This window comes from Python bivittatus, unplaced genomic scaffold (genome assembly GCF_059951505.1).
Source record: "Python bivittatus isolate LINGU-HERP-01145 unplaced genomic scaffold, Pbiv_v1 ctg000700_np1212, whole genome shotgun sequence".
In the NCBI taxonomy this organism is placed as follows: Eukaryota; Metazoa; Chordata; class Lepidosauria; order Squamata; family Pythonidae; genus Python; species Python bivittatus.
This window is the reverse complement of record NW_028277098.1, coordinates 77,478,225-77,497,810: the sequence shown is the minus strand read 5'-3', so window position 1 is coordinate 77,497,810 and position 19,586 is coordinate 77,478,225. Positions and strand designations below refer to the sequence as shown.

The 19,586-nt window shown below is 37.7% G+C and overlaps 1 protein-coding gene across 6 annotated transcripts in view; it reads left to right on the top strand.

The window, feature by feature from the left end:
- The window catches only part of EPB41L1 (erythrocyte membrane protein band 4.1 like 1), a 184,023-nt gene that overhangs the window by 145,756 nt on the left and 18,681 nt on the right, over window positions 1-19,586 (top strand). For 4 of the 6 annotated variants that reach the window (XM_088154346.1, XM_088154349.1, XM_088154348.1 and 1 more), the window contains 6 exons: window positions 446-543; window positions 6,517-6,692; window positions 9,679-9,815; window positions 11,137-11,172; window positions 13,677-13,868; window positions 16,743-16,841. In XM_088154346.1, the coding sequence (XP_088010472.1) occupies window positions 446-543; window positions 6,517-6,692; window positions 9,679-9,815; window positions 11,137-11,172; window positions 13,677-13,868; window positions 16,743-16,841 (738 nt within the window). The remainder of the gene's footprint in view (window positions 1-445; window positions 544-6,516; window positions 6,693-9,678; window positions 9,816-11,136; window positions 11,173-13,676; window positions 13,869-16,742; window positions 16,842-19,586) is intronic. The other 2 variants (XM_088154350.1, XM_025165419.2) reach the window with 2 other exon arrangements.

Here is a 19,586-nt window from a genome sequence, read left to right as displayed (position 1 = left end):
GCTTGGATCTTCCCCTCCCTCAGAGGAAAATAAGGACTTGAGAGGAGTTGTAAAAGTCCTACAAAGCTGTGTCTTGGTTTTGTTTGTCCACCAGTGGGAGAGCTAGGCTTTTTTATTTTCTCTCTGCATCCTGTCTACTTGCTCTTGTCAGTCTCCTTCATTCCACTGATGGCTGGGTTCTGCAGCCTTTACCCCAATCAATTGCTGCTGTTTAGGCAGCAAATTTCCCCAGTTCTCTGTTGAGGTGTAGTGAAAGTGCTGCATTTAGGACAGCGGTTTCAGTAATGACATGCTTTCTTCCATCTCAGGGACAGGAAGAAAGCTCACTGACATGTGCATGTGTGTGGAGGCACTGAGCACTGAGAGCCTCATGGTACTCCTCATGGTACAGCTTGCAGTTGGCTGGTGATTCTTGACTTTGTCTTTCCCCCCCCCGTATTTTCAGTATGAGCAGTTTGAGAGCACCATTGGTTTCAAGCTGCCCAACCATCGCTCAGCCAAGAGATTGTGGAAGGTTTGCATTGAACATCACACTTTCTTCAGGTGAGAAAAAGGAAAATTAAGAAAGAGAAACTCTACAATGAAGTGCTATAAATAAGATTGAGAAATGTGTGTGTGGGACTTCAGATCCTTCCTAGGTCATCCCTGTATTAGATTCCCATATAAGCTCCTTTGAGCTCCTGGAGAAAAGGTGGAATATAAATCTAACCAACAGAGAAAGCAGTGGTGAAGTCCACTGGATAGCACTATGCAGCTCGCTTTCTTACAGTTCACCTGCTTCATAGCTTTACTGTGAACATGAAATGAGGTAAAATGTAACATAGTGTTTATTATGGCCAAAAGACCCTAATGGCAAACTACAGATGTAATCAAAAGGTTTGGCATAAGAAAAAACAATTTGACACATAAAATAGATGGATGGACTTTACATAAAATATTTTTAAAACTCTAACATATTTATTACTAAAACTTTGCTTTTATAACTATAGTTAAAAATTTGGCTGTCACTACTATAATTTTAGGATTTTTATCAGAGTAAAATGTTAATATATTTAGAAATATTAAAATATTTTTAAAATATTTTTAAAAAGGACATATTCTATCCTGCTGACAACTCTTGCAAAGATCACAATACAGTAAAAATGATCTACACAGTGTCAAAATATGTGAGATAAAAGTAGTGCAGCCTCTTGGAAACTTAAATAAATTTATGAGTAGGATTGAACTATTAAGCTATTAAGCTATTATTAACTATTAAACTATTGAACCATTAATTAAGCTAAGTAACCTATAAAATAGAATCCCTGCTATAGGTAAGTCACCCAGTAGAATGTTAACCTGAGGATTTGCAAGTGGGGTGCGTGTTTCCACCATATTTTCTTTATGTTCCTGTGAATGTACAACTCAAAATGTAGCAGTTATTTGCTTTATTATGACAGAGATAATATGTGGTTCTTATGTTTTCATATGTATAGAAGCAGGATGTGGGCTTACCAGGACATCCAGAAGGCAGAAAAATATTTAACAGTTCAGTATATTTCTGTCTTTCCTTGTAGTTAGCAAAACTAATGTAGGTAAATGTGCCAGTGTACAGTTTGGGATTCATTTGGAAGCTGACCAGTAGGTCCTACAAGCTACTAGTTCTGAAACAGTTGTCCCCCAACATCATTTGCTCCATCTCTGCTGGGTGGAATACTTGTCAGAGACAACTGAACTCTCTGAAAGGAGATAAGGCTTTGAGGGATGATTTTTTGAAGTTCTCCTGGCCTGTACACTTTGCAGATAACATCATCTAAAATAGCTTTCTGTTCTGAGGAACCAATGTTCTGTAGATTAATTATGACAGCTTTTCCCCTTTAACAGTCAGTGAAAAGCAGATTTTGACACACACAAGGAAGTCTTCCATTCTGTGTAGCGTTTCTTCTATTTTTTGCAAATGGACATGAACACAAAGTCAAAGCTTCATCTTCCTAGGCAGCAGGTTGTAAGCAGGGTGCAGAGAAAGTAGATACATGACAGACAGACAGAGCGAGAGCACTTGAGGGAGAAAACTTTACTGTATGTTCTAGCTCAATATAGCAATACAGAGAAAAGACACTCAGAACTTAACTTGCGCTGAGATTTGATAAAACTGCAGAGAGAGGATTTAGTCTCTAGCTGGCAAGAGCCATTGATCTGGCCATATAGTAATGCAAGATCTAGCAGTCAGGTGTTAAAAGTTACAAGCAAAGTCCTAACATCAACTAGAATCTTTAAGAATACAGAGCAGAAGAAATAAAGATCTGGAATGTAACTGATAGATAATCATTACCCAAGCAGAGGTTAGATGAACTATGGTAGAACAGAGTTTTAGCATTGACAGATATTAATAACAATAGCATATGTTTAACAAGATTTGAATTTGTGAAGATTATTTGATATGAAGTAAAAGAGGTAACTGATTGTGGCCTAAGAAATCTAGATTGTGTGTGTATGTCTATCTCTCTCCATCTACAGGAGACAGAAATCTGTCTAGCTCTGCATTAGTAAAGAATAGCCTTATACTATACTCCAACAGGAGCCATCCCTCAATATAGCCAACTTCCTGTTTTCCAGACTTAGTAGTTGGGCTCACATAACACACTTAACCTAACCCCATTCTAACAAAACCCAACTGCTATATTCAGAGAATAAGCAGTTCCCAAACAAATAACTGTCTGGATTAATGGGATACCCTAATTCACACAGCATATTAAAGTAATTGCTGATAAACCATAAACTGTTCAATGCCATTTTACCCTAGTTTAGTGCGTTTGGCTGGTGGTTGCCCTCTCAGCTCCCCGACCGCACCACACTCCCTATCCTCACCTCTCTCACCAGGGCTGCAAGGGGCCAGATCATATAACCTCACAACCAGTCACCACACCACCTTCTCTGGCAGCCATTTGTGGGGAGCATGGCAGCCTCCCTCTCCATAGACTCCAGTCCACATGCTCATCCAGCACCATCCACTCCAAACACGGATGGAAAGTCCTGTCTTTCGTGATTCCAAGTCCTCAAGTTGCTACACCAAAGTGTCCTCAGACGAAAGGTGAAATAAATGGCATATATTCCTTGCTCGAACCATACTATTGCCATGTGTAGGAGAGCAAGATGGCTGCTGCTCAGGGCAACACACTTTGTGTCCCCCACAATACATAAGCCAGCTTCCAACTCTGCCACCAGCCCAGTTCTGCTCCCATTGCCACTTACCATCAATACCTAGGTGCCTAAAATCTTCTGGAACACCAAGGTTGGGCCTCTTCAGGTTGTCACTGCCACCTTTGAGCAGATGGACACTCCCACTGAGAAAATATTTTCAGCATTGCAACGTATTTAGTAATTTTTCTATTCTATCACATAAATGTTATAATTGGGCGGCAAACTTTTAAAGATATAGGTAGTCCTTGACTTACAACCACAATTGGGACCAGAACCTCTGTTGCTAAGTGATATGGTCATTAAGTGAGTTGCACTCAATTTTATTACCTTTTGTTCCACAGTCGTTAAGCGAATCACCATAGTTATTAAGCAAATCACGCAGTCATTAAGCTCATCCGGCTTCCTCCATTGACTTTGCTTGTCGGAAGCCCCTTGGGAAGGTCACAAACAACAATCACGTGACTCTGGGATGCTGCGACCTTTGTAAATACATGTCGATTGCCAAGCACCCAAATTTTGATCACGTTACCATGGGGATGCTATGACAGTCATAAGTGCAAGGACCGGTCATAAGTAACTTTTTTCAGCGCCATCATAACTTTGAATGGTTGTAAGTCGAGTACTACCTGTATGGTGGGAGCTGCAAACGAAGTTTTGAATGACTGCACAATTGGACTAGATTTGAACTTAATAAAGTTCTCCTAGCCAAGAGTTAAACTTAGTTATCTCGAGCAATATGGCAAAATAGTACAGTTATTCCCCTCATTCATATGTAGACTTAAGTATGGCTTGGGGCCTTGTCTGTCATAAATACATCTTTTACTTTTCAGGTCTATTGTTCTGTTTCAGCAGGTGGTAGTACCTGGCTGGCATTAACTTGACTCAATAACTAAGCAGGGTCAGGTCACATTAGTACTCAGATGGAAGATCTTCAGTAAATACCAGGGCTGTCAGCTAGACTGGGAAGTTGAAAAAACATCCTAGAAGAAGGTGATAAACTATTTCTGTGTTTTTGCTGAAAAACCCTACATGGATGTACTGTATCTATGAAGGAGACTTTACTCTGCATTTCTTTATTGCACGTCTTGGAGAAAATCTATCTGTGTGGTTGCTAGAAGTCGAAAACAACATGATGGCACATGATCAATCAATCTCTATTCCACAATGTGCCATGATCCTGCTTGCCATATAGATTAGTTGTAAGGATTTTGAACCTAATTTTTAAAACTTTCTCCAGGGTTTTATACAAATTCCATGTTTGTGTTGATAAAATAACAGATGTTTGGAAGCAGATGCTGTCATATTAGCACAGCCTATAAACAGTGGATATATTTATAGCGATGCAAATTTATCTTCCCCAAAGAGCTATGTCAGCAGATGTCTGCATACAAAACCAATACAATGGGTTGAAATAAGACCTGTGTGCAAGCGTGGCCTTTATTCCACATCCCTTTCCAGGAAAAAAAAAAGGCATTTGGGAAAAATGAGTGTAAACTATTTGTTTTCAGACACCCTTTACTGATCTAAGTCTAGTTTGCTACTTTAGGAAGGAGCAGTATCTGTGCATTATCCATGATTTGCTTGGCTCATACAATTGTTTGGTATACTTGTTAAATGTATAACTTAGACATTATTTACGTTTATTAATTGAATACTTTGATTTTCTACAACTGCAACTAAATTGTAGAACTCTACATTATTATTATTTTGTCAATTTGATGAATTGGCAAAAAATAAAGTTGAAAACAGAAGACTCCATCAACATGACAATAAAACAAGAGTTATGTATTTTGGCCTTAGTGTTCTCCACATGTTCACAGTTTTAGAAAAAGAGCTGAAGAAAAAGGGAAAAAAGTAAAGACATCTTGCGTAAAAGTTGGGGCCTTAAATATTCAGTCTCATTTTCTGAGCTATTTCTACTCCAGCAATTTCTTTTTCTGAAATAGTCTTTGTTACTATCCTCTTGATAGACTTCTGATTCTGAAAACAGTTTGTTCAGTTTGAAATAAGTGTTCCTGCTGTTTCATAAGTTTGCCTGAACGTGCAGGTGTTATGCTTGGATACTGTAGATAAAAATTCCTTTTTACGGGATGGTGGGAATTTTCAGTGTTGCATATTTTTTGGCCACAGATTCTCAGAGAAATTAAAAATCAGAATAGGGTCTGTTATCTATAATTTTGCATATGCATACAAATGATCCCACAGGAAAAGTTTACAGCTTTTTTTCCAACATCCTGGACCATTTAAAAGCAATGTTTCTCTTCCCTGCACTTTGGAACACAAACTCAGTCTGCTCAGAAGGGGCTCAAATCTTTGCAAGGCAGAATGAAACACAGATACATTAAAATCACGGCTTCAAAGACTAATTGGAAACTCGAAATGCCACACTGAAAAAAAAAGTCACGGTCCCTAAAAATCACCATGGGTGATAGATAGAACTTATTTAACTCACTTGAGAATATTGAATTATCTTGAGAGGCTTAGTTCTAGAATACGTATGAGACCACGTAATTCACTTAATGGCAGTTGTCCGGGAAAAATAGACTTACAATTATATGACTTAATGCTAAATAAAATATCACCATAAAATAATGCTAATATTTATTGAGTTGTTCTTTTTTTTAAAAAAAAATTGTAGTCATAGCACTTAGGAATTGATTACAGACCAGCTCCAGCTTTAATCATTTGATGGAATTTGTTGTTTTAATCCTGATGCCATTTCCAAATGGAATATAGCAATGCTGATCTTTGCATTGGGCTGTTGGATTCTCAACCTGATGTGCATAGATATGGTATACCAATGGGCACCTCTCAATCCCCACATGGGTCTCTGCCTTTCCCTTTTTTCCCCTTGATTATTTAAAATTATTATTATGTATATCAGGTGTTGTCATGCTTCAAAGTGAAGTGCCAATCTTCTGCGCTTTCATTATTTCCTATAATATCTCTTAGGTCATCAAAACAGTAGGTAACTAGATGTGACCTACTGCTTGGTCTTGAACTGTGTCCCACTACCCTCAGAAAAGAAGAAAGTAGTAGCCAGTTTTCATAGGGAGTAAAAGGTACGGTGAAATTCTTCCATGAAAACTGTGGTTTAACAGATAGTAAAGAAACATTGGGGGAATTTTGTATGTTCCTTAAGAGCCTATCAGTTTGTCTTCTGGAAAATGAGTATTTGTGATTGACCATATCCACTATTTTAGCCACAGGCAAGCCCATCCTCCTGGCAACTGTTTGGTGAGAGCACCTACAACACACTCTGAAAATTCCAAATGTATCTTACAACCTTAAAGGTTAGGGATCCTTACCTGTTACAGTTTTCTTTTCTTTCTGCAGGCTGGTGTCACCTGAGCCTCCTCCAAAAGGCTTCCTAGTAATGGGCTCCAAATTCCGCTATAGTGGGCGAACACAGGCTCAAACTCGACAAGCCAGTGCTTTGATTGATCGTCCTGCCCCTTACTTTGAACGCTCCTCCAGCAAACGGTACACCATGTCTCGCAGCCTCGATGGAGGTATGCCCCAAATTGGGGAGGGGGAGGGAGATTGGTTCACTGGTGGGCATGGGAAAGCTTTTGTTCAAAGGATGAAGCCACATATTTGGAGGTGGGGGGCTGAGGTCTAGCACCACAACATTAGTTTTTGCTGGTGAGCTGTAGAACATTTTTCTGCAGAGTTGCTATGGAAGGATTCTTCACTTGATCTACAGGTGAAACATGAGTGGATTGCAGGTGGCACTACCTAGTAGACCTTGCTTATTTTGGCCAAGGAAGATTGAACCTACTTGGTACTTGGATGGAAATTCACTAAGAAATCTTAGGACTGTAGGCTAGACAGGAAAGCCAGAAAAATATCTTGGAAGAAGGCAATGGCTAAACATTCCCCTATTTATTTATTTAAATTTATATTGTTGACAGGAAAGCTACATAGAAGTGTCTATGAATTCACCTAAAACTGAGCTCAACTCAAGAGAGTTTTTACTTTTATATAGTGGGATAAGCCAATACAACGGGATAAAAAGAATCTAATTTTCTAATCAAGAGATGACACTTAGGAGCAGCTACCAGAGAGCCAGCATGGTGTAATGGCTAAGGTGTTGGACTAGTATTAGGGAGACCTTAGCTCAAGTCCTCCCTGAGCTGTGGAAACTTGCTGGGTAACCTTGAGCCACTCATACAGTCTCAGCCCAACCTACTTTACAGGATGATTGTTATGGGGAAAAATTGAAGGAATGCTATGAATACCACTTCGAGCTCCTGGAGGAAAAGCAAGATATAAACAATTATTTTTATTAATTCATGTGACTACCCACCACAATCTCAAGACTCTTGGTATTTCTGCAATTGTATTCTGCAATTTTTAATTTTAACTTTTTACGGTAGATGAATTTATGTTTCATTAAACATAAAAGATAAAACATCCACCATAAAAATTAAAATTACAAAATTGTGGAATCATAAAATGTATGATTCATGGTACAGATATCCATCCTAGACATCTTGCATCACAGTAGGCCCTCTGAAACAACTCTGTTTTCAGTAGTTTCCAGAGGGCCAAAACTATAGGAGGCAATTTAATGTGTAAGATTATAAATCTAATTAATTAATTAATTAACAAATATTAACACAGACTACTGCTTTATAGAAGAATTCTATTTCAGATATTAAAAATTCTGCATTCTTACTGGTGAAGCAGAGCAAATGTGTGTATGAATGTGAATGCATGAAATTTATTTAATTGTTTACTTATTTATTAGATTTATAGGTTGCCTGACTCCAACATGGAGTCTACGTGGCAATGGTAAATTACGTATTATATAGAGGAAGACGTGGTGGTAGCAATTCTGGAGTGTTGCTTTTCCTGCAGAGATGGATGCAGTGTCAGGCTACAGCTTATCCATAATTAATTCTCTGACTGAGACCTGTCCTCCTTTGCCAGCACATTTTCTTGAAGGCAATTGATGTTAACAAATAGTTTCCAGGCTTCAGAAATTAGCTCCTTTAGGAGTTGCTCCATACCCCCAATACACTTAACTGACACACATACCCTCTCTTTGACTGTAGCTAGAAAAAGGCTGAGGATATTGATTAAAGGATGGGTTCTCTTTTGGGCAGCCAGCCTGCCAGCAATGATTAGACATCACTTGCAAGAGATGATACAGAGCAGCTACTAGATATAGTTTCACTTCTGATCAGCATAGGTTTTTCATTATGTGGCCGATGTTGAAGCTCACATCTCTTTAAATAAAGAGCACTGTAGAGAGAAGCTGTAAGGCCATTTTTTTCCCACTCTCCTGACTGATAGAATTCTATTCACAACTTTCTAGACAGGGAAAGCCGCCTTTCTATAAATAGTTGGGAAGTTTTCCTCTCTATAAATTGCATTATCTAAAGCAACTCCAGCTTCTTTTCTTTAGAAAAGAACAACAAATCTGAAAGCAAGGGAAGAGCATAAAACTGCCCTGAGATGGAAGCTGTACTCCAAATGGTCTCCATTCCCTCTATCCCTTTGTATAGCTGTGGCAGAGTCACAAGTGCAGCATCCGATGCTGCACACAGGTGACATCATTATCCTTGGTGGGCAATACTAAAATAGGCATTGTGGGACACTGTCTTTTCTATGCTGCCAAGGCATGAAAAGAGGCATAAGAAACCCTTGTTGCCCCTCTTTCTCCAGGCTTACCAGTTTCCTCCTCTTGGGGATTGGATGTACTCCTGTATGTTTTTCTTGATTGATTGATTGATCAGACTTGTATAGCCACTCATCTCACAAGAGAGTGACTCTGGGTGGCATACATTGTTGCATTGTTCTCTTACACTGAGAAATCAACTAAAGGCGGATTTCAGATTTCTGGAGCTTGGAGACGCCAACATCCTCAAAAGATTTAAAGGCTTATTTGTGGATGTATTTCAACTTCAACAGCAAAAAAATAAAGAGCATTTATTGTGGACATTTTTATTATATCTGAAATAACATTACCGATCTGGAGTAGTGAGTCTTATTCATAATAAATGGAATTGTCTTTTGCAATACACTCTTCTTATAGTGAACAGTTATATTCATAGAACCCAAGGGATATATGTGTTTTGTAGGTCTGAAATACAGGAAGTAGGCAATACTTCTCCCTTCTGTCCATCATATGTAAAGCACTGAATGATTTAAATAGCATCCAAGCCAATTGTTACACAAAATGCTAGGCAACAGGTAGATAAATAGAAACATTTTAGGATTATCAAGGAATTCAGTCCTAAGGAATCTAAGGAATAAAAGACAAGGTTCAAACTAAAATTTGACAGAGGTTGATTTTATGGCATTGTATGTCATGTAACTCTAAGGTATGTTCCAAAAAAGAGCTTTTGAACTCTTGAACACAGAATCTTTAGTCTTAGAAGCATTTACAGTAAGGTATTGGAAATACATCTTTTCTTCTTTTCAGCTAGAGTCAATGGGACAAAATAGGGCTCCTCTCTCTCTCCCTCTTTCTCTGTCTCTCCTGTGCAGAATTCTCCCGCCCAGCTTCAGTCAGTGAGAATCATGATGGAGCAGAGTCAGACAAGAGAGAAGATGATAGGTATGGTGGGAGGACAAGATCTGAAGATGAAGAAGTGACTACTCCAACAAAAATCAAGGAGTTAAAGGTACAACACGTACATTGTACTTAATCTGCATTTGGAGGGAGGATTCTACACTTGAAATGCAACATCATAGCTTCCTTCTAGGAGATACGAAAAAATACTATGCAAAGCAATGGTAATATTATTAATTTCTATCCTTACAACTTTGTATTTATTAGAATACTTCTCAGTCTTATAACAGGAAAGCTCCCACTGGCAGTTATTGTGCACTTGTAATTATACCATTCAGCAAAAGTTTGTCTTGAAACCTAGAGCCTCCATTTTGAATTCCCAAAGTCTAACTTCCATTGTTAAACTGCTATTAACTTTGGAATCTTATTCCCTGGGGAGCCAGTCATCCTTAAATCTCACAAGATGCATTCCATGATATGACACAGGAAACATCCAGTGTGTCAGTAACAGTTTTAGGAGCATAGTTTCTCCACTGTCAGAGATAGGAATCCAGTAAAGCTGAGTTTTGCTGGTTTTCCTCACAGTACCCAGAAGAATAAGCAAAAGCCCTGCACTGCTACACGCAGATATTCTGGCAATCATGGAAGCTTTTTTATCAAGACAGAGTTTCTGTGTCAAGATTTCCCATGTATCTTCCCAAGAGGCCTTTCTGGAAAAGGCAGTATTGCCCCTTCTGTGAAGTAGGGTTCCTCTGATGTCCTGTTGCTTCAATATCTAACCTGTAGCTGGATGTTCATCCTATTCTTGTCTGGAACCACTGTCTTTGACAATGTCAGGAATAAGCAGAATCTACAGACGTATGAACACATTTGCACCCATGTATGTGCTGAATCATTGCAAATGTGTCTTCTTGAGCTGCCACAGTCCTACCCTCCTCCTTTTGCAAAATGTTAATTAAGAAATGACTTTTTTTGTATGTGTGCTGGCAGACTTCATTCAAAAAGCATATTGCAAATCAAGCTGTTTCCCCCAGACAATGGATGAGGCCTACTTGGCCTCTACTGTCTCCACATCTCTGGACTTGGCTTATAATAGGTACTGGCATGCCCCAATTTGATGCCCTTTAGATGTGTTGGATTTCAACTCTAAATTGCCAGAAAATTAGGGGAGCTAATTAATTAATTTTTAAAAATCCACCCTTCCGTTCAAAGTGTGGAACCCGCTTTGTTCACCTTGCAAATGTTCCTATTACCATATTCTTATCCATTAGTAGATGAATACAATGCCAATTGTTTCCTACACCTAGAAAAATGGTGACATCAAATATTTATCATTTTCTTGATACCTGAATTCAAATTGTGGCAAGATTGTAGCTTGTTATAGGAGTTCCCTTAACTGACTTACCCTCCCTCCCACCTTTTTTTGCTACCAGCCGGAACAAGAAACCACCCCAAGGCACAAGCAGGAGGTATTCTCTGGAATGTTTTAGTTTTTCATCAGTGCATCCCTAGAGTTCATTCTTTTAAGAAATACCAACAACATTGTATGTGCCCCTTTCTAGTGGGATGCAAGATGCAGCTCAGGGTGGAAATGGGGGAATCTTCCCCTTGGTATACAGACTGCGTCTTTTACCCCATTAAGTCAGTATTTTCCCTTCATCTTGTTCGTGTGAGCAAGAAGCTAGAGTACCTCAGCTACTTGCTTGCTAGGAAATCATAACTATTTTGTCATCCAACTGACTCTTCTGCTCTTTCATAGCATTCCATTATCCCTATTCCTTTCTTTTTCCGGCCCTGATATTTTCAGGAAGGAGGTATTTATTGAAGATGCAGACATAGCCTTGGTGCAAATTTACATAAATGAATTGCAGGTCAGAACATTAAAAAATTTAAGCCAGAACTAAAATTGGGATTTAGACTTAGTCATTGGCTAAAGTGCCAAGATATGTAAAGCAATATCAAAAAGTCGTCTTTATTGTTTGCTTCCTTTTTTTTAATGAACTTATGAGGCTATGAATATAATTGTTAGGTTATTTGAGAATAAGAGCACTGTCTTATCCCAAATTTGTTCACAATATCTTCCATACAGCTATAAACAAGTGTATAACTTCCCACAAAGATTATGACCTGCAGATGACTCCCACCTAGCAGATCAAAGCTGTTTAGCTTGGGAATTTTTTGTTTGTTTTCACCGCAGAATTGGTACTGGTTTAAATTCCTTTGAATTACATGTGAGAGTTTTTATTTTTATTTTAGCAAATTTGAGTAATAACACAATTCAAGCTACAATCAAAATGAAGTACTTTTAGCTACATACTGAGTTTACTATGCTGGATGTCTAATTGTCATTATTAGTATGGCTGTTCCACAGACTTCTGGCATATAGATATTCTCCAAGCACCTGAACTTCAGTGCCGGCTATTCCCTCCATGTTTTCTCATCATCCAGTAATTCTGCATGTCCTTTATTGCAACCCTGTCTGATCCTTATTTACATCATCAGCATTATGTGAAGGGGCAATGGGCAAACTGTTTCAGAGATGTGCTTCCTTGTTTCCTAACCTCTTGTGAAGTTATTCCCAAAATGTGTGGTATAGTATGTTATAAAACTGCAAGTCTGTCATAAGGAGATAAATTATAATTGTATAATCATTCAGCTACGAATAAACCTCATGGATCCCAAGGGGACTAACTTCTAAGTAAATACATATAGGAGTATACTGTAAAAGTATATTTAAATATTCCCCACTTGAGGAGACTGTCCACTGCCTTTCTGCATTGCTACTCTGACTTTGTTTCCTTTTAATATTATGAAATAATTTGGCTGGATTTTTACACTGGTTGTTGTGTATTCATTTTCATAGAGCGCAAGGTCACTCTCCAGAGGGTCTGTCTGTTGCATCTGTGTGTGCCAGTACTTTGTCTTGCTTCCTTCCAGATGGGAATTGCATCTGAAATAGTGACTTGAGCAGAGCGGCACAGAGTGCACTCCTATGCAGACAAATAATTATTTTTCCTTAACATTTAAATATTAAACTTGAAATACTGTATGATATTGCAAACTTGCAGAATCTCCAATTTTAACATCATAAAGAAGAGTGCTCCAGCTTTTATAAGTTTGGGAAACTGCTCTAGAGTGAGGGGAATTAGGCAAAAATGGATGGGAATTATTACATGAATTGGGCATAAATATTTCCTGTCTTTGAATCAGTTTGCACTGTCCAAGAAAGTGAAGCTTCACTTTGCCACAGGAAAACCTTTTATGAAATGGGATTAGTTTTTCTTAGTGCTGGTCCTGAACCCAACTTTATACCCAGCAAACATGGATCCTTTGTTTGGAAGTCTTTATCTCTTTTTGCAGTTTACTTTGGCCCAATTTGAACATTTTGTTTTTTCATTCACAGTCAGTGTCCTGCAGAAATCTAGTTACAAACCACCATAGGAGACAGTAAACACTGGTTAAGAACACATTTGCCTAGGTTTGTCTCCTGGCTCATGAGTTGCTAGCTCTGGAATTATGGTCTCCAGACTTCAGAGACTCTGTAGGGTCACTTGTCTCCAGATAAGAAAGAATAGTAGAAGTGTTTATAACTCTCAAGAGGTGGCCTGAAGAGTCAAAAGGATAAGACCTGCATTTCAATAGTTCCTATCTTTCTAAGCCAGTCTTTTCCAACCTTCTCACCTCCCAATGGAATGGATGACAACCTTAATCAACTCCATTCCTCCTTGGTTGAGGGTTGATGGGAACTATAGTCTAACTCATTTGGATGGCGGCACTGTTGTGGAAGCCAGTCCTAAAACTGTGGCTGAATGATTTAAGTTCTCTACGACTGTGGAGACTTCACTTTCTAGGCAATAAGGCCTCCAGTTCTAAACATGCTAAAGCTTCCACCTCACAAAGCATCCCTCATTCTACTCATGTTCCTTCCTCTAACCCTCACCTTAGTAGTTACCTTCCCCTCTCCCTCCAAAAGTTTTTAGACAAACCGGAAGATGTTTTGCTAAAGCACCAGGCCAGCATTAATGAGTTGAAGCGGACTCTGAAGGAACCTAATAGCAAGCTTGTGCACAGAGACCGGGATAGAAGGCTGCCTTCCTCACCTGCCTCTTCCTCACCCAAACATGAGGATGAGATGCCAAAGGGGACCCCTGAGAAGACCAATGAGGTTTGTTTGTCGATATTCTAATGATACAGAGATTTGAATTATGTATATTGAGGTTATACAGTTTTGCTACTTACATTTATGTACTTGATTCTTCTGCCATTTAGAGGAGTTAATCTGATTAGTGGCCTGACAGAATCATCCTTACTGCTCCCTTCCTCAATTTCCTGCCTTCCAGATGTATTGAAACTATAGCTGCCATCATTCCCAGACAGTATGAGGGTTATAGTCAAGACATCTGAGAAGAAAGAGATTGGAGAAGGTGGCTCTTAATGTTTCTGCTTTTCCCCTGCCTGTACTGTTAAACTATGCTGCATTACATCCCTTGATTATTTATTTTGCAAGTGTTCTACCTTCTGTTGCTTTAAAATAGCAATTTTGTCAGATTTTGGTAAACATATAATAACATTTTGACAGGGAAGTTCTTTTTCCCTATCCCCCTCTGCTGTCTCTACAAAGATCCTTTTCTTATTCATTCCAGTAATTATGTTATAAATACTTCTCTGAGTACCAGCTTTAATATGAATATTCATATTGAACTAGAGAAAGTAAAGCTGTGTATTACAATAATGGCTCAAAGATTGCTGTGCTTTGACCAGATGTATATATCAATTCTGAACTATCCTGGGCTGATCTTTTAATAAAGGAAGACAAACTGCATTTCAGTTTGGGCACTATAACTGTTTACCTCCGCACTCTTTTCTTTATAACCAGGCAGCGAGAAGGTTCTAGGAATACACATATATTCAGAAATCAAATCTCATATGTCTGCATCCTTTTCTTGACATAGAGATGATATCAGTCTACTGCTTATGATCTATATTAGGGATTTTACAATCACAATAAATTAAGATTTGGTAAAATAATATAAGACTTTGCAGGCAAGGCACAAATTGTAAGACAAAATACTGAATAAAGCAAACATATAAAATTAAAATTTTGGTAATATAATAAATAAGCCTATATCTGCTTCACACCACAAATGAGAATGCTGCATATAAGTTAGAAAATATAAATGATACTAGGCCTAGATGTTACAGAAAACCATTTCCTATGTGAATCATGGCAATTGGACCATGAGGTTGAAATAATGCATAAGGTGAACTGTTTTCAAATATTATGGTTCCCACAAGGAGCCACTGTTATGTGGGAAATATATGTAGTAATTTTCATGGATAGAGTGTTGTATGCAGCTTTCTCCAAGATGATTGAGTGTCCATAAAGCAGTGAGTGAAAGACTGAATCCTGTTAAGACAATTTTTGTAAAAGAATTGTTTTGAAAGTGAAGTTTCATTATCTTTTGCATGGAAAATCTTTAAATTATTTTCATGTATCCTCATACACAAATTTGTTCCAGGAAAAGTAATTTGCATTGTTATAATGAGTTGGTCCAATTACTTAAAGGTACCATTATGCCAGTAAAACAGATTCTTAAAACATATCCCTATTGCCACTCAGTTCAGATCACACTTGGAATGCATCAGGGATGTGAATGCAGGTGAACAAAAAGGGAATCGCATTATTTGTTGAATAGTGGATGCATCCTCTTGCCCACGCATCTTGGATAGCTGTGTGTGAAGATGTCTCCAACAGCAAACCTCAAATTGAGTGCAAAGAATTTCTGAGGAACTTTTTAGTATAGAATATATATTTACTTCCATTTGCATCCTAACCTTGATAAAAAAAAATCCCAGTGCATATAGCATTATGGAATATAGTCATAAACACATGGTAGTTGGCCCTCAAGATTTTGGCATGAACTCTATGATTTTGGCAGTTATACTGAAGACAGCGTTCCTCTGTTGCAAGAGTTCTGTTTATTGTAACCGAAGCCGTTCAGGTACAGGCTTGCTGTATTATGGGATATTCCGATTAAATTAAGAAAGCTGGAAGAAGATTCTACTGTCCACCCTTTCCTTCATCACAGCCTGAAATAATCTTTATATCTGTTACTTAAAAGTGCAGTATATCTTTTTAGAAAATTACATATTTATGAAACACTTAGCTATTAAATGAAAATATCTTGTAGTTTCAGTGAACAAAATTAATATTTTATAAACTACTGACCTTGGTTTGTACTACAGAAGGATGACCTCTGTTCTTGGGTGTTTCTTGATCTTCATGAATAGATATGCCTCTGACATCAAACATTTTGTAATCCCTACTAATCCAGTAATGGGCAAGGTGTTGATGATTATTTCAGTGAAACATTGATTAAATTTGAGCTCAGAAAAGTTGGAAGCACAAAATCCTAACTGATGAAGGTAGCTACACAAGTCATTGATGCATTTGCCTGACTTTTTGTCTTCAAAGAAACGTAGCAGGACCAAGTCCTTTTACTTCCCCAGGTTTCATTTCATGACTCACTTTTCCAAATGAAAGGCTGGGACTCAGCCTGGAGCAGATAGACTTGCATCAGCAGGCGAGGTGCTTTGTATGTGAACTTGGCAGACATATAACTCAACTATTATGGTTAATCCTGTGGATCCTAATTCAACTCTTAGACTGAAGAGCATTCTTACACAAAAAGTAGAGCAAAGAGTTGGCAAGAATAATATTGATATGAAACTAAGTTTAAAACTCTGGTTGGCTGGGTAGTTTTGTGTCCAAGTGTTCCATCAGAAAGAAAGAGAAAATGGAGTAGCTGAGTTCAGCAGCTCAGTCATGACTAATATTGCTGTCAGAGGGGAGGTGAAAGTTGAAAGAAAGAATCCTTTCCCAGAAAGTTAGATAAAGAATTAGCTCAGAGTAAATACTCAAGAAGTAGAGTACATTCTCCTTACTTTATTTACTGCCTCTTTTCTCTGTCTCCCTTGTCTCTTTTCTCTGTCTCTATCTCTTTGCCTGGGGGGTCTTGGGTTTCCCCTGCTGAAATAGATGTCAGAAGAGGATTCTCCAGAGGATCTGTCATCTGAACACGGAGCTGCCTTAATCATGGAATCTTTTATACAGAAAAGCCTTGTTTCTTCTCCTGAGGTTATCATCACTCTTTCAATTTCTCTCTCTTTTCTATATCTACTTCTCTTTTTGTTTCCTTTTCTAGCAATAGCTGTATTCACACTTTCTAACGACTGAGCTCTTTTAAAATCAGTGGGATGTATTTCTGAATATAAATGTTTAAGCTTGTGCTGTTTGTGGCAATTGATCAACCAGATTTAGCCACCCAAGTTCATTCAATCAGGTTCATTTGGAACTTCTCTGAAACAAGAAAATCTTACTACATCTAAGCTATTAAGAATGCTAGAAAAGTTATGAATTATTACAAAATATTATATTCAGCATGGGAAGTTTTAGCTCTCTGAATGATTTTGAGGTCAGTGTTTGGGGAAAGTCAACCAGTAATCGAAAACTGTACAAAAATGTGCTTCAGTGACAGATAATGTGGGTAATGTGTTTAGTTCTCAGTTAACGGAGGTACAAGAATCCATAGTGAGCTCTGCAAATCAAGAGTACCTCTTTTTTGCTTTTTCAAATTTCTCAGCAATTGATAACTGATAGCAGCATGTGTTCAAATATCAACTGCAGGGAAACGAAAGTATCCTTTCTGCAGGTTCTAATTGGCTACTGTGATAGAATATTGGGCTAAGATGAGCTCCCTAATTCAGCAGGGGTAGATCAGTATTTTGCTTTGAAAAAGTTGTGGGTGTGAGTTTCTCACATCTTGTCTGAATTCTGAAGAACGTTCGCCAGATGGTGCAGACTGATGGTCTGACTTAGATTCCTCTGGAAACAATTAAAAGCTATGGTATCTGCATTTCATTTCAAAAGTTACTCAGTATCTTTCAAGGAATGGAGCAGCTCTTTGTGGATATGTATAAGCCTCTGTAACAAAGGAAATTCTTCTGCAGAGCATGGAAATAAAATGTATTATTTCAAATTTGGCCAACATTACCAAATACAGAGTTATTTATATAACAAATGCTTTAGAAACACTTGAATATTTCAAGCATGCAAACATCCTGACCTACCTTCATTCAAGGAGACATCCATTTTGGACAGTTTATTTTTCATAAGTTCAAACACAGTGATGGTATATCCACAATGGTGGTGTATTCAGACAATTAAATACAATCTGAGACATCTGGTGGCAGAGGCAGTGAACAGCCTTACTGCAATACAGCAAGGCTCTTCTTATAGAATTGTCCTCTCAGCAAAAGAAAGCTAAATCTTACATTCCCAAACAGATGTTGTCTCACTCACTCTTATAACCCAAGTAGATTATAAAAAATAAGAGAGGTGATCAAAACTTTGGCACTTACACTTAAACAGAAGTATAGGAATATAGAATAGCTAGAAGAGCGTGTCATTTCACCTGCTGTCAAATTATAGTGGCTTGTGCCAATTATGGCATGGCAGATACATTGCAACACAGATTTTGAAATACGCTGTTGTGGTCTGATCCAGTAATTACTTCTAAAAGCAGCATAATGAAAGTTCCTTCCCTGTCAGTTATTATAAACATTGCATCGTATCTTAGAATTGAGAGTAAGCAATTGACAACTTTTGTCAGTTCTGATTGTGGTTTCTAGCATAGGTGGAGATATTCCCCAAAAGCTGGGTTACAGAGAAGTGGATTCCTTAGAACATTAGGACAAAGAACAATGAGAAACAGTTAAATTATGGGGAATTGAGCAATTAAATCTGCTTTGTTCACACACATTGCTAAATCAAGACTTTTAGACCATGGTTTCTTTCACAAACTACAGTGGCCTGGTTCTCAATCATACTAAGTCAAAACCAAAAGAAACTGGTTATTGGTATAACACCTGTCCTTCAAACAATTAGTACCTACCAAATTTCACAGCATATTGATATTGGCTTGGTTCACACGTATTATGGTGCTATGTCATAATGTGCTTTGTTTGTTTTTAGCTTAGTGTATTTTCTGAACTTGGTCATTGTGGTTTATAAACCATAGTTGTGTCTTAGCACATAAAATAGGGCAAGAATAATTCAACAGACTATATTTAAAACCACTAATATAAATGCTGTATTTAATTAGAATTTACTAGGAGTAGCCAACTACATTCACCCAAGACAACTGTCAATTTCAATTACTACAAGAACAAGGTGTACAGCTTTAATTATATAACTCAGCATGTTTGTCTACATGACCAAAGGAGGATTAGTACTGTGCATCTTAATTAACTGTAGAGTCCCCCCCCCCAAAAAAAACTTTATGGGATATGGAAGAAAATAACTCTGTTCAGTAATGCAGTTATTTGGCCTGATAAAATATCTGTTCTGAGATAGGAGTTTGTATTAATTCCTGTATGAAATTTCATGACCACACTTATCAAACTAATGTTTGGATAAAAATTTAGCTTTCCAACAAATTTTGCAGTCTTTAGATGTTGCAGTGCAATTCTTTGTGGTGTATTTGTAGCAAAGTCATTTCAATGAGATGGGCAGTGACAAATTTGATAAATAAAAATAAACTATAGATGTGAATATTTAGTAATATAAAACCATGTATAAAATGTGCATGTTTGGGATGGTTTTATACAGATTAATTGCAGAAATAGTATTATTTGTATGAACATGTAAAGAACAGAAATAGGCTAATCCGTGCCTAATCTGAAATGCTATAATGTAAAGCAAAATTGAATTTAAAAAATTAGGTAATATTTTGTATAATCTTTTTATAGCTTGGTACATAATTTTGTTATAAGGGTAGCTTCTTATGCATATTTAAAAATGTAAAAATCAAGCTATACAATT